Raw genomic sequence first — 18,466 nt, 5'->3', positions numbered from 1 at the left:
ATATATTAGCACCAGTTACAATTATTGTTAGTGAAATCATAGCTGCACTGTACTGTGCATGTTTGTTGGGATTGAGGTCATAGAATTTAGAGATAGGCACTGGACCATTTACACCAAGTCTAAAGATGTCCCAACGCGTTAGCACAGGTTTACTCATGGAAAACCTGGATATATTTATTTTTAATGACAAAATCTGAAGTAGTACATATGTCCATTTGTTGGTGAAAAAGGAGATAGTTGAAGAACGTAAAAACCTCTGGACCAGATACACCAATGAAATGAAAGCACATTGCTGGTTGGTGGGAGGGCAACAGTTAACAGATCTGATATAGAGTCAGCTATTGGAGGCTGGCACAGGGGAGAATGCTTATTAGAGGAAGGTTGGCAATCTTAATGGGAGCCTTTTGAACAGTATTATGGATGTGTAGTTTGGTTTGTTGAGGGAAGGTTCTTAAAAGTTTTTTGTTTTTTTTAAATTCCGGAATACCCGCGAAAAATAAAATGGCAGAGGGTTTAACTGCATCTCTGATGCACTTCTTTCAAACGGATCTTGCTCTACTGAGATTGTTTACATCCTTTTCAGGTCAAAGACAAGAGCGTGATTTCCATGGGCTGCCAGAGGATACGCCTACTCCACCTAGGACTACAGAAGATATCTCACAGAAGTCAGACAGTGAAGAGAAAGAAAAATAAATCAGCGCCATACACAACCTAGCATGATGAAGATCTATAATGGAAAAAACAGCCTTATCACATTTTAAATTTAGCTTTTTGTCAATGTTTCAAGACAGGCATAACACTATTTAAATTGGTCTAAGTCGACTTCTTGTTACATCAATTTCAAAATCCAGTTATTTGGTTGGAATCTACCAACCTCTGCAAGTAGAATTTGCTATGGAACTAAGATTAGAAAAGCGGATGTGTTGGACTGGAATCCTGTTTATCCATATAATATTTGACTAATGAGTCAATTAACATTGTCTTGGGTTAATTTGTTAAGACGAATTCCCCAATTATTTTCACAATGCTGCTAGCATCCACCATTAATAGTGGTATGTGAAAAGAAGCTAAAAAACAAACTTCACCCATCCAAAACTTGTAAAACAAAAGCCTATTGAACTGGCTTTACATGTTTCCAAACTAGAAAATTGTAATAAAAGAAATTCAAATGTTGAGCTGATATTTTTTTATTGTCAGCTTACAAAAGAAATCTGAATGTTACAGAATTAAAGACAATTTGCCATCAATATTTGTTTTTAGTCCAAATAATAAGAAAGGCACTACATGCAGTCGTTCAGGCCCAGTTTGTAGACAAAGCTGGAATCTTTTTTATACCGATGCCCAGTGTCTCTTGCAGCTCTCCTGCTTGGAATAGAGGCTGTGCAATCTTGTCAAAATATTGCATAGGAACAGATTTACCAACACAAAACAATATCAAGTTAGAGCAGTGGGTAGCAAACCATGAACTTGTCCACTTATGCTGGCAGTCTACTGGGTCTTTTTCTACACTCTACAAATGCTTACCACTCAAAAACATGTTCAAAGGTGTTAAAGTGCAGTTCTTTGATAGTGTTTAACTACAGTCACTCCCCACCTAAAACAAAGGAATGATGTTTAACAAATGTTTTTAGGAAATAAATGTTTCCCTGATCACCTCACTCCTCGTAGCTCTTCAGAATGGATTTTCCTTTCAAATGTTAATGTTACTGGGTATTTGTAAAGCGCACGGCTACTCCCAGGAGTGTCCCGGCAGACATAAGTAGAAGGTCAAAGTAGCAGTACCTTTACCAAGTACAACTTACTTTACCTCACTGAAATGTGCACCCCACAGCGTTTCTTTGCATCTGGATTGTGGAAACCCTGAGTAAAGAACTGCGAGCAGTGGCCTTTGGCATACAAAAATATTTATTTTCTACTGCAGTTACAGTGGACCTTCTTCTCATGTGCTACATTTTGAAATTCATTGGTATTAACAATAAGTTTGAAAGTAACATATGTAGGCGTTTCACTTTGTTTTTACTGAAAACCATTCTTTTGGGTTGTTCCTCTGGAATGTAGCTGTTTTGTGCTTTTGAAGTGGATAGAGGAGAACAGAAGAGGTTGTTCACCATGTAGTCATAAATAAAGTTGCTATATCTTTCAATGGATATGATCGTTACACAGATATGCAGCATGAGCCACACCCCAACAGACATTCTAGGGGCACAAATATAATGTGGTTTGAGTTCTCTCCCTCTGGTGTTCATAGACACTTTCGTGTTAAAAAATGACCTCAGGCTTTTAATAGAGTGGATGATTTCAATTGTTGGTAGGCTGTAGTAGGAAGGGTATGCAAAAGATTGTCAAATGGTTCGCTAGATTTAAAGAAAAGTGTGGTTCTATTGGCTACCCACCCCCTAGATGATCCTTCCCTGCCACAAATCGTTTCATATCATCGAAAGCAGTTTGGTTGATGACCTGAGTCTAGCATTCTCTTCTAGTCCAAAATATCATCCAACTATATCTTAGTCAATACAAAAAGTTGTTGGAGAAAAAGACAGTCGCAATTCATCTTCACAAGAAATCTAGTGTACAAATGAGCTGCAGTTCTGATGCAACAGGTATAGAAACCAAATAACCTTAATACAATGACTTCAAAAGAATGAATAACCCATAAGTGGCATGCTAATGCACACAACAGTGCAGTCCACCTGGAGAGAAGCCCCTACCACCAAATGTTTGATAACTAAACTGAAGTCTGGTCTAGGGTTGTGTCTGTTCGAGTGCTTGAATCTGGTGATGATGCAAATACTTTTCAGCTAAGGTTTACCTCCATCTCAATCCAAGCTCCTCTCATCTTCTAATGTGATGAGGCTTAGTTTTATCACAATTCTTATCCCTTGAGTTGGCATGACAACTTCCATCATAGTGGCTTTTACTGAAAGTGGGTTCTGCACATGTATGATCATGTCCTTTTCCACTGAAACCCCCTTCCTGCTGCACTTCACTCTTCACTCCTTATTAAAATAGGTTTTTTTCCCAGCAAGGTTTCTCTGTATCAACCAATACAACAAAATAGGCTTGAGTTTATTTGATCATCCACTAATTAGAGTCAGAATGACTTCAGCCAATGACAAGACTTGCTTGTAAAAGTCCCCTCTTTATAAAGTTTGGCTTTCTGTCTATTCAAGTGATTAACCTCATAATCCCTCAATGAGCAGTTGGGGGCCAAGGATGCTGAGTGGAATGGTTCTTGGCTTTAGCCAAACTCACAAGACACATTTTTTTCAATAGACCGTTACAAAGCGCAACAGTGACCATAGTCTGAAGCCTTGTCAAGGTGATGGTTTTATTTTTAATGTTCCTTAAACATTCTCACCATCCTCATAAATGGAAACATTCTACTGGATGTTGCACTGCAGGTTGCTTGCTATTTCTAAACTTGAAATATTCACATCGGCTAACGTTCCCAATATGAACGCGTTTTAGGATTCTGAAAACTACCAATTACAGCTTAATGTTACCAACTGCTTCAGTTGAGTTAATAAAGAATTATTTGCTTTCCGTTTATAAATTAAAGTACATTCTATTTAGGGGAAAACCACAGGTATTGAAAATACCATTATAAGATGGGTGGTGGTAGTTTGTAACTATTCCATAACGACAAATGATGGAAATAAGATGTGGGACGTTTTTTCTTTTCTAGTTTCTTTCCGTGAATAAAAGACACCTCTTTAATACAGGGAAACATCACAGATAGTTGTCTGCAAAAGGAACATCTGTTTGCTGACACATTACAGATTTCTATTAATGGATAGCACCATGTTACTCAAGTCTTTTACATTGTTCCCTTGTAAACATTCTCACATTATCAGGAATGCTAGAAAGCCTGAAACAAGCAAAATCGTTAGAAAGCCTAGAGCCACTGCACCACCGTTTCAGCAACTCCTACAGCTGCTTTCTTGGGGATGTAACATCTTTAGAGGTTCACCGGCCCCTTGCCCACAAAAGCTTGCCAAAAACATGTTTACTAAACTTCCTATTCATTTGATATTTAAAAAGAAAATCTAATGGCAAGCGAGTGACGAATCCATGGGCCATTTTGGCATTGACAGCCAATTGAAAACTACAGCTCAGAATGCATATACCAGGAAAGGTACCCACAAAGGCAATTACGCACTCCTTACTGTGTCTGTAAATAGTTTGTTCTAGGTTTCTCTTGAATACTTTACATCCCCAAATGAAACCTCTTTATTCTAGAGCTTCTTCTGCACTGGAAAATTGTTGCCATTTGTTGCATACTCAAGCTTTGGAGATGTTCGAAAGCCCCCATTCTAGCCACTTCCCCTCCTGTGAAAAGACCAAAAAGGTAACCATGTGCAGAATGTGTCAAGACAAAGATCACGCCAACATTTCTCTCTCAAGTCCAGAGTAGGACTATCTATGCTGCATAAAGTACACTCCCCCCCCCCCCCCGACTAAACAGTAAAATAATTCATCTGTAAAATGGATTTACATATCAAACTTGCATGATAATAAAAATCCATAAATATAAAAAATCCATTTGACTAAAACCTGCTCATTTAAGTTGACCTTTCCTTAGCTACTGTACACATGCAAAAACACTCTCCCTCCAGCAATTACTACAATTTTCTTTCGCCCTTAGGTAAGAAGTAACTGTCAGCTGCATGCAGAGTCAATCTAACAGAACTAAAGCATTCTTTTTTTCTTTAATAGTTAAATTACCCTCACTAAATCTCATTTCATCAAAACTCTTACAGTGCATTCAAGTACATTACCACTTAAAAAGAAACAACAAACAATAAAAACACCAATTTCAATAGCCAATTTAAAAACCTGTCAGATAATAACAATCACCCACCATAAACAATTCCTGTTAGTACCTGTCGCCGGTTCTGTGGTGCAAATTAAAGTGTTTTGGTCTAGAAGGCAGCAGACATTTTATTTTATAACGAGAACACGATGTACAACAGTGTGCATGGCTTAAAAAGGATAGCTTTGCATAGAAATGTAAGTATTTTTCCAAAAGGCACCATATAGAATACTAGTTGCTGTTGAAGTCATTTGGTGCCTATCTAGCATTTCCAGTGCATCGATTTGCATACACACAGTCCGTCTGAAACCGCCTGTCTGGCACAAGTCGGAAAGATGCCCGCTAGACACTGTTAAGGCATGCTGATGGTTAGGCAGCGTTTCACAAGTTATCCGCCTTGACTGTTTGGGATGCATTCGTTTTAAAACCTAATGTTGGTCCACTTTATTGGTCGGTATGCCTTAAAGCGGAAGTTCTTTCAAAAATACTAAGTCTTACGATCCTCATCAATATGCCACTGTTAGTTTGTATGCACATCTTTACTTGTATGACTGGGTCGGGGTGTTTTCCAATGCCCTTTTTATCTTACAATGGAGTGGATATCTTGCATGGTAGCACAAAGTTTAAGCGGCGATCGAACAGACGATAGGTTCCTGTGGAAACGTGCTAAAAAATATATACATACAGTAAATGCATAGGTAAAATGAAACCGCACCAATAAAGGAGTGCTACAAAGGAAACAAGGCTGCCTTCCGGATGGGCCTAGGTGCTTTGGGTGGCCGCCACTTCTGCGTCTCCCACCCCTTTCAAACACTATAATCTTGAACTCGGTTGGGCTATGCCCACGTCTGGAGTGGCTCGCCTCGGTCTTTTACTTAGGTTTGAATTATTGATGTAGGTTTTAAACGTCACAGGTGAGGTATACGTTTGACTTGTTAGTAAATGTTCAATGTATATTTTTACTATATCCTTATGATTCAAGGATTAGGATGAGAAAGAGGGGTGATGCCGTGGTTACTTAATTAAACAGTGTCCTACTCTTTACTGTCCTGTTTCATTGCACCCCCATTCCAAAGGATGTAGAGGATTATTCATGGTGAGAGATTAGTTGCTAAATTGATACAGGAATGCCATCTGAATATTAGCCACAGTGTACACTCCCAAGATGTTAAAACTGAGAGCAAAGACAGGATAAATTCAATGAAGATTACTGCTAAGTCATCTGAATATTCTCAATGGGTGCTACACCCCTGACTAAGACATGCCTATTCACTGAGAATCCAAGTAGCGTTGTGGATTAATTCATGAAGACAACTGGCAAATAAAGGAAAGATAAAACAGAGCATTGTGGCTCACCATTTGAAGTTGTGATCCTTGCAACAGCTTTTAGGATTGAGTACTGAATCTGGTTGGCTGTGATGTGAGTTTCGAATATTAAAAGAAATAAAACACATATACATATTACCACATCTTTTAAAGGTGCTTCAATACTTTCCAATAACGTGTACAATGGTAAGTGTCAAAACTTAGTTTGTGCTGTTTTTTTTTTTGTATGGTCCCTATAAATCCATGTGGTCACCAGAACATGTGTCCTTAAGATTCCACCGTCCAAGGTCAACAGTTTGAGCTGTCTGGCTCTTTCACTTTTTGGTCAACTACTTTATCTTGAAGCACGTGTTTCTCATTTTCTCCTACGGCGTCCTGTGAATCCCTGCGTTTTTTAGCCAGCAGTTCAGCTGCCCTTACTTTGCTTGGGGAAACTGGTTCTCGTACAGCTTCTGGCGGCCGTATTTGATCTCCAGTGACGCTTTCAAGTCCAGTGGTGGTTTTCGTCCTAGAACAGGCAAAAATAAAGTTAAAGTTCAGAACAAACATTTTGGATCAAGATACGGTTCTTGAGAGAAAAAAATTGTTGATCAACAGTCAATAAATACATAGAGAATAATTTTAAGATTATAAGTACCCAGAGTTTTTCGGGATATGTCGCTATGCCGCCAAGTACAAACCCCATAAAATTAAAATGGTAAATTATAAAACGGTTAGCTATTAGGGATTCATCTAAGGTGTGCTATGTGCCACAGATACCCTTTTTACAACGAGAATTTGAAGGTGTGGCTTAGAAGCTGAACCCTGTACAAACTAGAGTCCAATGCGGAAGCCAAGCAAGTTGGCCTGAGCTCCCACTCGTTATTACCGACTCCTTAGAGGATATGCAGCATGAGGTGTGGGGGATATGCAGACTCCGAGCTAGAGACAGGTCCCTAGTGAGCCTGGTTGAATCCTTCCTGGGGTCAAATAGAAGAAGACTTGGAACGTCCAATTGTATTCTCTCTCTAACAGCTTTATTGAAAAGGATAATCCCAACATCTACCATAGGCACATCCCAAATCATCTCCCTCTCTGCCTCGATTGCTTTCTCTCTTTCCAATACTCATTTCAGAGTCTGTAATACTTGGATCTGGAGAAATATGTGGAACTGCACATGAAGCATTCAGATTGTTTTAACCGAATAAGAGGGTTTGAGCCCGAGGCACAGGGGGCCAGAAAAAAAAGCAATCACAGAGAGCACATGGCACAACATTCAGTTGTGAACTTTTAAGGTAAAAGAGACCATGTTTGATAACACCGTTTGTGAAGATAAATACGAGTTGATTATGGATCAGTCAGAGAACATCAAGGGGAACAAGTGGGCATCTATAGGAAAGCCAGAACATGTAATCACTGTCTTTGGCACCGAAAGAATTCATTCCTTTCAGGTGGCAGTCCTGCGGCAGCTGGCCCATCACAAAGGGGTTTCTGACCTTGTGGTGGGTTGAGGTTTTACCAATGGAAACAATTCAGGTCCACACATCTAAAAGAGGAGTAGTAACTATAAGGTGGGAAGTAGAGATCTGCCAATATTTGGCAGACGTTTTGCTCCAGCCCACTTCAAAATAACCCCCTTGTCTTAAACGCCACAAACTAAGTTTTAAACATTAGGATATTAAGTTCAAAGAAGTGTGTCACACTTAGAGGCCCAGCTAGTTTTCTAAGAAAACCAGGCCCAGGAAATGTGTCCCAGGAATATTAGTAAGATCGTCAATGTTCCCAATAGTATTACGGTTGTCTCCAGAGAGGCATCTGCTAACTCTAAGGCTAGTGGGTTGAGCACTCACTGTCGAGCAGTGAGTGTGTGTAACATGCTGAATTCAGGTTGAATCTCAGCATGGCTTTGAACCCAAGCTCTTATGGCACCAAGCAAGCAAGATATTTGAGCCTAGACCTCCCTAGAGGAGCTGCCTTGCTTCTTCCATCCAATAATACATCTATTTATCCATTCACCCATCCATCCACTGATATCCATGATTAACCTTTACATACTCTCATCCATCATTAAACTTTCATCATTCTATCCATAATCTATGCTTTAATCCAGATACATCAATTCACCTACCTATACATCCATCATTTAACTTACCCATCCATCAATAAAGCCTTTCATCCATCAATTTTGATCCTTTCACCCATCTCTTCATTGAGCCTTTCTGATTTCTATTTACTTTGCCATCCATCCTCTCAGATTTCCATTTACTATGCCATCCATCCATCCATCTTCTCAAATTACAATTTACGCTGCCATCCATTTATCCGCTCAGATGCCCATTTACTCTGCCATCATTTAAATCCACCCACACATCCATACATCCATCCATCCTCAGATTTCTATTTTCTCCATCATCCTTTCACCCATCCATCCTCTCAGATTACAATTTACTCTGCCCTCCTTTCATTCGTCATCCATCCCTCTCAGATTTCCATTTACACTGCCATCTTTTTATCCACCCATCTTATCAGATTTCCATGTATTCTGTCATCTGTACATCCACCCAGCCATCCTCTCAAATTTCCATTTACTGTGCCTTCCTTTCATCCACCTATCTAGCCATTTCACCCATCCATCCTGTCACCCACCTACACTTTCACCCACTCATCCATCTAACCTTCTTCTATCCAATTATCTACCCTCTGACTCTTCACCCATACATCAATCCTTTTACCCACCCTTTCACCCACTTTTACTTCCATCCTTTCACCCACACATCCGTCAATCCTTTCATCCACCCCTCCCTTCACCTACTCCTCCATCCATCCTTTTAGACCAAACCTTTAACCCAGTCACCCATCCTTTCACTCACTGATGCATCCACTCACCCGTTCTTTTTTTCCCCTTTTCTATCAGCCCCTTTCTTTTAGTGATAATTATAAGCTTGTATCTGCCAAGTTACAGATAAGAGGCCCATAAAGGTCCCCACCCCCGTAGTGGCTGATAAAGCAGGTGTTCAGGACTCCCCTGCATCCATCCATCCATCTACCCAGATCCCCCATATAATAAGTCATCCTTTAAACCAACCAACCTACCCATTCATCCATCCTAAAAGTTCCATTTACTCTGCAATCCTTTCACTCATCTGTTCATCCATCCCAAATGTCAATTTATTCAGTCATTTATTCACCCATCCATCCTCTCAGATTTCCATTTACTCAGCCATCCTTGCATCTACCCATCATCTCATCCACCCATCACTTCACCCTCCCACCCTTTCACCCACTCATCCATCCAACCTTTCGCCCACTCATCCTTTCACCCATCCATCCATCCATCCTTTATCCACTCATCCTTTCAGCCACACATCCATCTTTTTACCCACCCATCCACTGTAGGAAGCGGACTATTTATGTAGTGCACCAATGTAGGGGCACACCATGCAAATAGTCCAGGCACCCCTTATTGGTTTACAAGGCTTAAATTATTAATCCCAAGTGTTCTATTGGTGATAGTGTGGTCGAGGAGTTTAGGCTTAGCAGAGAGTAGTGTTAAGCATTTGTAGTAACCAGAGTCAATAAATGAGACACACACTCAAGAAGAAACTTGAGACCAATTTAGAAAAATAACACATTTTAATATAATTTTAGACATCAAGATCCTCAGAATCCGGTAAATACTTTTGGAGTTATAGATTTTTGCAGTATTCAAAAAATAGAGTAATATAAAGGTTTTGAGGTATGAGCCTCGAACGCGGTAATGTTATCCTATGGGAGAAAACAAACTGCACAGGTACACTGGCAAACAGTTTTGGAAGATACCTTTAGGGACATGAGATGCTTTGGGGCCAAGATCCAAGAAACCATGAGCAGTTCGGGTTTACCTGCCCTGGTATGTCCGGTGCAGATGTACTGGTCACATTGGCAGCCTTGAGCGCTACGTGGTCACATTGGCAGCCTTGAGCCCTACGTGGTAAAGTCAATGACAAAGGTGCCTGCAAAGGAAAGGCTACAAGTAGGGACCTAGGGACAAGTCTGGCAGAACCCAAAGGGGGGGCTCGGCTCTTGAGGGTCTCTGGGGCACAGGGACGCAATTGCTTTTCGTGAACCCAGGCTGGGGGCTAAGGTGCAGAGGTGTTTTGGCAGAGTGGTTGCTGTGGTTAGACACTCTTACTTAGCTTTGGAGAAAAGGAAATGGAGAGAAAACAGGACAGCAGGGACACTCTTGGTGTTGGCCTCGGTGATCCTAAAAACCCACGTCGGCAGGTCGGTTTCGGCATTGGTGGTGTCCAGACTGGACACACAAGCCTTGGTTGTGGCAAATTCTCTGGTACCCAGGGTATTGGGGCTGGGCGGTTCCTGTAGGGCTTGGCGTCTCCAGACTCTGTAGGGAGATGGATATTACCTCATGGTGCAGCAAAGACCTTCTTGCTGAGATGCTCCCTTGGTAGACCCCATGGTCAGCAAGTCCAGGTACAGTGCAAGTGCGGTTGGTAGCTGCAGGAGGATGGCTCCTCCACCCCCAGGGAGATGCTGCTTGGTTGTTGAAGTGTTGGACAGTCCTCCATGGGCTTGGGAGGATGCACAGTTTTTGGACGAACTTGGTCTGTGCAATTGACCAGTTCCCTGCAGCAAGGCAGGGTTTGGTGTCAAATTCGGGGTAAGTCCTCAGTTCTTGTTGTGACTGCTCCCTTCTGTTCTTTGGTTCCCTGGTAGACAAATCAGAGTTCCTGGTGTCAGTGGGACAACAAACACTGAATTTAGGAGTGTTTATGGGAGTGCCGGGTAGTAGCCATGAGCTACTTACCCCTAGGGTGACTACTTCCTGTGGAGAGTGGGCATAATCATGACCGAGTTCCTAGTTTCACCAAATCCAAGATGGTAAAACCCTTTCTCGACTGTCCACTTCAGGTGGCCTACCTTAGCGTGGAACACCCATCTAATTTTCCCACCTTCTCTGGTGCCAAATGGGCCTCAGGGCAGGGGGTGGTGCTCACCAGAGCTGGGGTGGGGGAAGCCATTGTCCGATATGCAAGGCAGCAGAGGCTTTGAAGCCACTGTCCTTGATATGCGGATTTCATTAGCCATCCTGTTGAAGATGTGAACATCTTCCTCCTTTGCAAGCATTGTTTCTGGCTTCTGATAGCACGGGCTCTAACCTGCAGGTGGTCAGAAACTAGTCTGTGGGGGCAGGCTGGATAATACACGTCAGCCGGCACACTAAAGGACTAGAAGGTTTTCAGGGGGCACCTACAAGGTGCCCTCTGGGTGCATGTCATAACAAACAAGTTACTTACCTTAGATAACGTATTATCTGGTAGAGAGCATATCTAGCTTCAGATTCCTTACCTTTGAATTTCCCAGGCATCAGACTGAATATGGAAACTTTTGCATTCGCAGTACCCCTGCATGACGTTGGGTGGCCCCATTTGGATTCTCGCGGCATCACTGGTGCTGGATGTGACAAAGCAGTCACCTATATAGGCACCACCCAGGTGTGCGGACGCGAGTTACTTTTCACGTTTTCCACACCAATAGCGCAGAGCCATGAAGTGAACCGACTAGTGTGTGTCCAAACTAGGGCCTTGAAAAGGAAGCAACCTTCTAGACTAGAAAGTCTAGAAGACCGAACGGGCAAAATGGCTATCCCTGGGTACCAGACAGTAGTGTTTAGGAAACGTATGCAGTGAAGCTAAAGTTTTAGCCTGGCAGATGTCTACGACTGGCACCCCTGGTCGCAACCTTCTCAACAGCAGGCATATACCATCTTGGTGGAGGGCCGCCTGGCCGCCAAGATAACCTTACAGACTTCAGAAAGTAGGTCAAAAGCTTTCAACTGTCACCGTTCAATCTCATTGCAAGTAGGCAGAGAGTTGACCGGTTCGGGTGAAGGACCCTCCTCTGCAGCTGCGACCCAAGATCCTCCCAAATGGGCAGACTGATCGGAGCATCGACACTCATTCGAAGAAGCTTAGGATACCAGAGTCTGGAGCCACAAGAAAGACTTTGGCCCGGTTGTTCCTGATCTTCTTGAGAACTCTAGGCAGAAGTGGTATGGGCGGAAAGGCATACAGGAGCCCTAAATGCCACTCGTGATGAAAAGCGTAGCTGAGCAATAGCTGCCTTGGAAACTCCAACGCGCAAGACTGCTGACATTGCACGTTCTCTTCGGAGGTGAACAGACCTAGCCAAGACTCTTCCCATTGTTGAAAGAGACCTTGCACCATCTCCGGATGGAGACACCATTCGTGTGATCCGCTAGGCATCGACGGCTGAGTTTGTCTGCCCTGGCGTTCAGAGAACCTGCCAGATGTTATACCACCAGGAACATGTCCTGCTGTTCCAGCCATGTCCAGAGGCGCAGGGCCTCCTCCTGACAAAGGGTCCAGGAACCACACCGCCCTCCTTACTGCGGTATCACATAGCGGTCATACTGTCCGTGAACACTTGAACCACCTTCCCCTTGACAGAGGAAAGAAATGCTTTCAACCCCAATTGGATAGCCCAAAGCTCCAACAAATTAATGGAGCCCCCGACTCCGCCAGAGACCAGAGTCTTCTGATCGTCACCTCTCCCAGATGGCCCCTCATCCTAGAAGTGACGCATCTGTCACTACTTTGAGATCTGGTTGGGGGAGGGAGAGGGTCTGCCTCTGACCCAATCGCGGTTTGTTAGCCACCACTGCAGGTCCTTTGCAGTTCCCGCTGAGATCTGGACATTGTCGGAGAGATTTCCCTGATGCTGCGCCCACTGGAACTTCAGGTCCCACTACAGAGACTGCATACGCCATCTGGCATGATTTACCAACAGGATGCAGGAAGCCATGAGAACTAGCAGCCTCGGAGTCATTATCACCGAAATCCTTGATAGAGGCTGAAACATCGATATAACCTGAATATCCTGGACTTGCTGCTTCGGAGGATAAGCCCGAAACATGTGTCCAGAACAGTGCCAATGAAAGGGAGCATCCGAGAAGGAGTCAGGTGTGATTTCAGCACGTTTATAGTTAACCCCAGCGAATGCAGGATGTCTGCTGTAGTCTGGAGGTGAGAAACAACAGTCTGGGGTGAGAATGCCTTCAGCCGCCAGTCGTAGAAGTAGTGGAAGATTGGAACCCCTAACCTGCGCAGATGAGCTGCAACCACTGCAATCACCTTGGTGAAAACCCTGAGGGCTGCTGGTAAAAACAAAGGATAGTACAGTAAACCGAAAGTGCTTGTGGCCTACCTTGAACCGCAGGTAACACCTGTGGGTTGGCAGAATTGGGATGTGAAAATACACATCCTGCAAGTCCAACGCTACCAGCCAGTCTCCTTGGTCTAGGGCAATCAAAAGACCTGAGCAAACAAGCATCTTGAATTTCTCTTTTTTGAGGAAGAGATTGATGATCCGAAGACCTTTGCTCTTTTTGGGCATCAGAAAATAGCAGGAATACCAACCACTGCCTACTTCTGAAATCGGAACCTTCTCTATAGCCCCCTTGGCCAGGAGAGCGGTCACTTCCCTCTGAGCTAAACAAGATGAACCTACGCCAGCCGTCCTTGAGATGTCAGTTAAGGAAGAGGAAAAGATAGAAAAGGGAGAGAGTAAACAGCCTGAATGATCTGTAAGACCCATTTGTTCGATGTTATGGACTGCCAGTTGAGGAGATGTTGGATTCTCCCATCTGGAAACCAATGGTCTGGCAGAACCAAATTAGGAAGGCTTAGAGCCTGCAGCTTCCTGGGGGGTGGGGGGGGTTGGCAGAGGACTTCTGGCTACCATTCCCACAAGGTCAAAATGCACAGCTTACCCGCCCTTGCACAACTTGGGAAGTCTGCGCAGGGCAGTGGCTGGGGTATGGGTGATGTGGTTGAAAACCCATTCCAGTGCCACGAAAGGCAGACTGGGGGTGAGGTGTCAATTAGAGGCCCAAGGATCTGGACGTACCCCGCGAATCCTTGAAGCACTCCAATGCGGAGTCTGCCTTTTTTCCGATGAGAAGAATCCCATCGAAGGGCATGTCTGAGATTAGCCTGGACATCCCCCGAGAAGCCAGATGTTCTTAGCCAGGCATGGCGCCGCAAGGCCACCGTGGTTAAAACCGCTCTACCCAGCGAGTCAATCGTATCCAAACCACACCCAATGCTAAACCTGCATCTCTCCCATCTTTTACTGCCTGAGGGAGCACTACCGAGACCTCTGGGACCCGTGGAAGCACTTGCGCCACTGTTTCCCAAAGTGTGTGTGAGTAATGGCCCAAAAAGCATGTGGTGTTCACCAACCGCAATGCCAGGCTGGCAGAAGAAAACATCTTCCCAAGTGCATTCACCCTCTCGGATTACCTGTCCGGACAGGGTGGCAATGCACTGTGGGACATTGAGGCTTTTGACCACCAAGCTCTCAGGGGTTGGATTGGATGTTGGTTGACGAAACTTAGATCGCCTAGGGCAGGACGATGGTGGTGTGTCAGTCCTGTTCACAGGAGTCCCTGTGCTAGGCTTGGACCACGAACCTAGAAGGACATCCGTTAGTGGTTCATTAAAAGGCAAAGGGGGTTCAGAAGAGGAAGCCCCAGGCTGAGGCACTTCAGTCAAGAGATTAGTCTTGAACTGCACCGAGGGCAGTTCCAGGCCAAGGACCTCTGCTGCCCTCTTTACCACCATTTTTATACTAACAAAATATCTAGTTGCCTTATTTTTCAATTGTTCAAAAATTAAAGAACCTAGGCCCTTAATTCATTAGCCCTTGTGATTTATTCCACTTTTGTCTTTTTCAGAAAAATGTTTTTTGCATTTAAAGCATGTCTTCATGAAGGGCAACACTTAATTTGTAAAAACACCTAATACAAACATACATAGATCACAATTGTGTTTACATAAATAACATGTACAAACTTACTGACATGTTTATATACATAACATATTTGACCAGTCATTTACTGACACACAAGACACATGGCTGAAAATTCACTTTTAGAATGTATAATATATCCAGCCATTGTGTATTGCCTTGATGACTCAAGCTTAGAATGCTGTTGTGTGGAGAGTGGTTACAATACTAGATCTCTCCCAGACACTAATGCTGCGAATGCCCTTTCTCAGGGGCGTGGGTCAATGCGTTTCAAACCCCAAAAGTTTCAGAGGTTCTCTACAGGACCTGGACCTGGTCATTTCTCAAATTATGTAGAAATGGGAAGTTCCAATTTCAGCTCTTGCCACATCAGTTGTTTGTGGAAAGTCAAATTCCTTATGATTAGGGGCGCACTGTTCTATCTGCCTTTTGTTTCTTGTTGCTGCCCTCATTTTAAACGAAGCCTTCAATGCTTCTATGGGTTCAGTCCAATCCTCACACCGCTTACCACCATAGCATAAGAAGCTCCCCCTCCATAGCCACAGTAGGTGGAAAGAGCATACCTGCATCTGGGGAGGTGTCCTGACCACTAGCCTCCACAAGCTACTCATACCAGTCCAAATTCTCACCAGGAGTGTCTAACTGTTTTAAAGGTCCAGAGACAGATAACGTCCTAGAGCCTCTGGGCTCTGTCGACGTCAACCAATGCTGATCCAACTCTGAGTAGTTGGGAATCAGAATGGGCTGGCAGAGCCCGGAGCATTGACTTTGGGATCGGCGTCGGGAAAGCTCGCTTTTGGCACAACTCGTACAGATATGGATCTGGAATCAGATCATTGAGATGCCAAATGAGCAGAGACCGGAGCAGTCGGTGCGGAATCTGTTGGGGCATCTTCAGACCCTGTGGGCCTGAAGGTGCACCAGAGGGGTCAGCCAGCTCAGATACTTGGCACGTGGACTTAAAATTATTTTACTTGAGCGGGGGTCACTAGTTCCTGGAAACTGGGGGGGGGGGGGGGGGGAGGGATTCCTGAAGTTGAACCTGGTTCCTGCTGCGTGTCTGGAATGTCTATGTTCCTCACTTGTCTCATAAATCCTTAACGGAGGAGGTGAAGTCGAACTCTGCTTAGACTACTACTACTACTTCTTGTGCCTCTTCCCCAAGTGACCTCAAGTGCGAAGAAGAGGACTTGGGGCTCCTCGAGAGGTCCTGTGATCTCTTTTTCGACTGGGACCTCCGAGGAGTTGTGCTCGATTGAGTAGACTGCCAGGCCGAAAGCAGCTTTAGGGACCGCTCCCTCAAAAACTTTGGAGCCATGGTCCGGCAACGTGACCACAACTTTACGGGTTGGTAACCGACATGGCAAAGTGACATGCACCACATAGCTTAAACCCTACCTTTCTAGAGGTCATCCCTCAACACAATGAAAAATCCTCGACAAAATGTAGAAAAAAGGTCTGTCAAAAAGAGACAGAGGAGTTGCTGGCGCGGAAAGAAAGCAACTGACATGTTGCGCCTGGATGGGGCTTTTATAGGTGACCGCAACATCAACGACTGAACGGAGTCACCTGACGGTGTGCAGGGGCACTGCTCCCACAAATGTTCAACGCCTGGGAAATTCAAAGGTAAGGAATCTGCAGCTAGAAGTCTCCATCAGATAAATTCATTACTGGCATTAGTTCAGATTTATTAAGAAAATGTGTTTGATACAAATACCATTGGTTTCATTGCAGCTATCATGCAGCTGGGTTAAATCTGCCACCATTCTTTTGCACGATTTACGTCATTTTCCAAAGCATTCCAAACCGCAAATTTGTCTCCTACATACTGCACTAGCTACAGCTAAAATTTATATTTTGCGTCATTGGAAGTCACCATCCCCACCCTCACAGGAAGAATGGCCGGTGACAATGATGCGGACGGCCTTACATGAACGCACGATCTATAACCTCCAGGACCAAGCGGATATTTTTCTCCAAACTTGGTCTCCCTTTTTAAAAGCTGAAATTGATGATACTGCCAACTCCATTCTCTCTCCTAATGCAAACAACCAAATCAATTTAATCATTATTTTACATCCATGTATATTAAGCTTTCTCCACCATTTCTTTTTTATTTTCATTTTCTTTCTTTCTTCCTTCTCCCTTTACCATTTCATTTTCCTTACCCCCGTCCTTCCTCTCCCCCCCTTACTCTGGCTCTACTCTTTTCACTATTCTTTCATACTATTCTTCAACGTTTACCACCTTTCTCTTATTTTCATCTTCCTTTCATTTTCCATTCCAACTTTCTACTCTTCCCTAAACTTTTGTGTCCTAATCTTATAAATATAACTATCTCGTATAAAGTTAGTCTTTTATTTACATTTAGATTCATTCGTATTTTATCTAATATATACAATATCAATTTCTTATACATGATATTTCTACTATTTATCTATTCACTTATTTAAATATTTATACATGATTCCTTATTTATTCGTCCATATTTATCATTAATAAGTATTTTATGTATCTTCTTACTCCTACAATATTACTTAAGTATTTATCAATTCATTGTTTTGCTAATTGTTGTATTACTATGTATTTTATTGTAAAATTCAATAAAGATTTCTACACAAAAAAAAAAGCAACTGGCATTGTACTTCGACACATGCAGAACATAAACACGCATAAAGAGAAGAGCTTGAGCAATCCGAAGTCAATATGGAAGCGAGAAGGAAGTAGAAGGCAGTGGTTTTTATTTCGGAGCGCTTATACTTTATGGCCATTTATTTATATATTTATGTGGTACTGTACACTGGCCACCAGCCAATGCCTAGACAAGGAATGATGATTCGCTCCTGCAGGGGGCATGAATAAATACACACCCTTGGAGCGCCCGTAAGTTAACCCACCCCGTTGGCATATTTCTGGTATGAAATAAAACCTGCAGCAAAATGTTTCCCAACAAACATGTCTTGTGTGTTTTTTTTATTGATGTGCATGCTATGTTCTTCATGTTGGTTGAGTTGCCTATATTGGCACTATGTATGGCAAACGGGTTTCTCTGATACTCTATAAATTGGGCTGCTTACAACTCATAGTATTAAGTGGTATATAAATAAAATCTGGCATCTGAACGCACAACACCAAACAGCATGCCCCGTTTCGAGCTGGGACTTCAAACTTTAGGTTCCAACTCAAAATCCAGTAACATACGTTTGGACCAACCCCTTTGCGCTTCTCAACAGTGGCTACACATGCTACCGGCTGTAACCTAAACAAACCACTCCCAAAATTCAATGGCAGCAGCAGTATATGGATGCCCTTTTCTCTGCCTAAAGCAAACATCGAACAACTGGATTGCCGTCCTATTTGAATCGAAAAAATAGGTTTCTCATTAAGGTGAATTAAAGGCGTCATTAAGGTGAATTTAACCCATGCACCTCTTCTGAACACAATGATTAGGATGGGGTTAACAGAGGTAAGCCAAAGATTAAAAAAAAGACCAGCAACCAACCCCATTATGTTGAACTC

General features: G+C 43.2%; 2 protein-coding genes across 4 annotated transcripts in view; one reads left to right on the top strand and one right to left on the bottom strand.

Annotated features, from left to right (window-relative positions):
* Positions 1–1,178, top strand: part of ENO4 (enolase 4) — a 506,130-nt gene extending 504,952 nt beyond the window's left edge. For all 3 annotated transcript variants that reach the window (XM_085603160.1, XM_085603154.1, XM_085603150.1), the window contains one exon: positions 584–1,178. In XM_085603160.1, the coding sequence (XP_085459286.1) occupies positions 584–693 (110 nt within the window). In that variant the 3' untranslated portion in view covers positions 694–1,178. The remainder of the gene's footprint in view (positions 1–583) is intronic.
* The window catches only part of SHTN1 (shootin 1), a 592,071-nt gene continuing 574,776 nt past the window's right edge, over positions 1,172–18,466 (bottom strand). Inside the window, exon 17 of the mRNA XM_085603138.1 lies at positions 1,172–6,647. Within this exon, the coding sequence (XP_085459264.1) occupies positions 6,428–6,647 (220 nt within the window). The 3' untranslated portion in view covers positions 1,172–6,427. The remainder of the gene's footprint in view (positions 6,648–18,466) is intronic.

Source organism: Triturus cristatus, chromosome 1_2 (genome assembly GCF_964204655.1).
Source record: "Triturus cristatus chromosome 1_2, aTriCri1.1, whole genome shotgun sequence".
Taxonomy (NCBI): Eukaryota; Metazoa; Chordata; class Amphibia; order Caudata; family Salamandridae; genus Triturus; species Triturus cristatus.
This window is presented reverse-complemented; position numbering and strand designations above follow the sequence as displayed.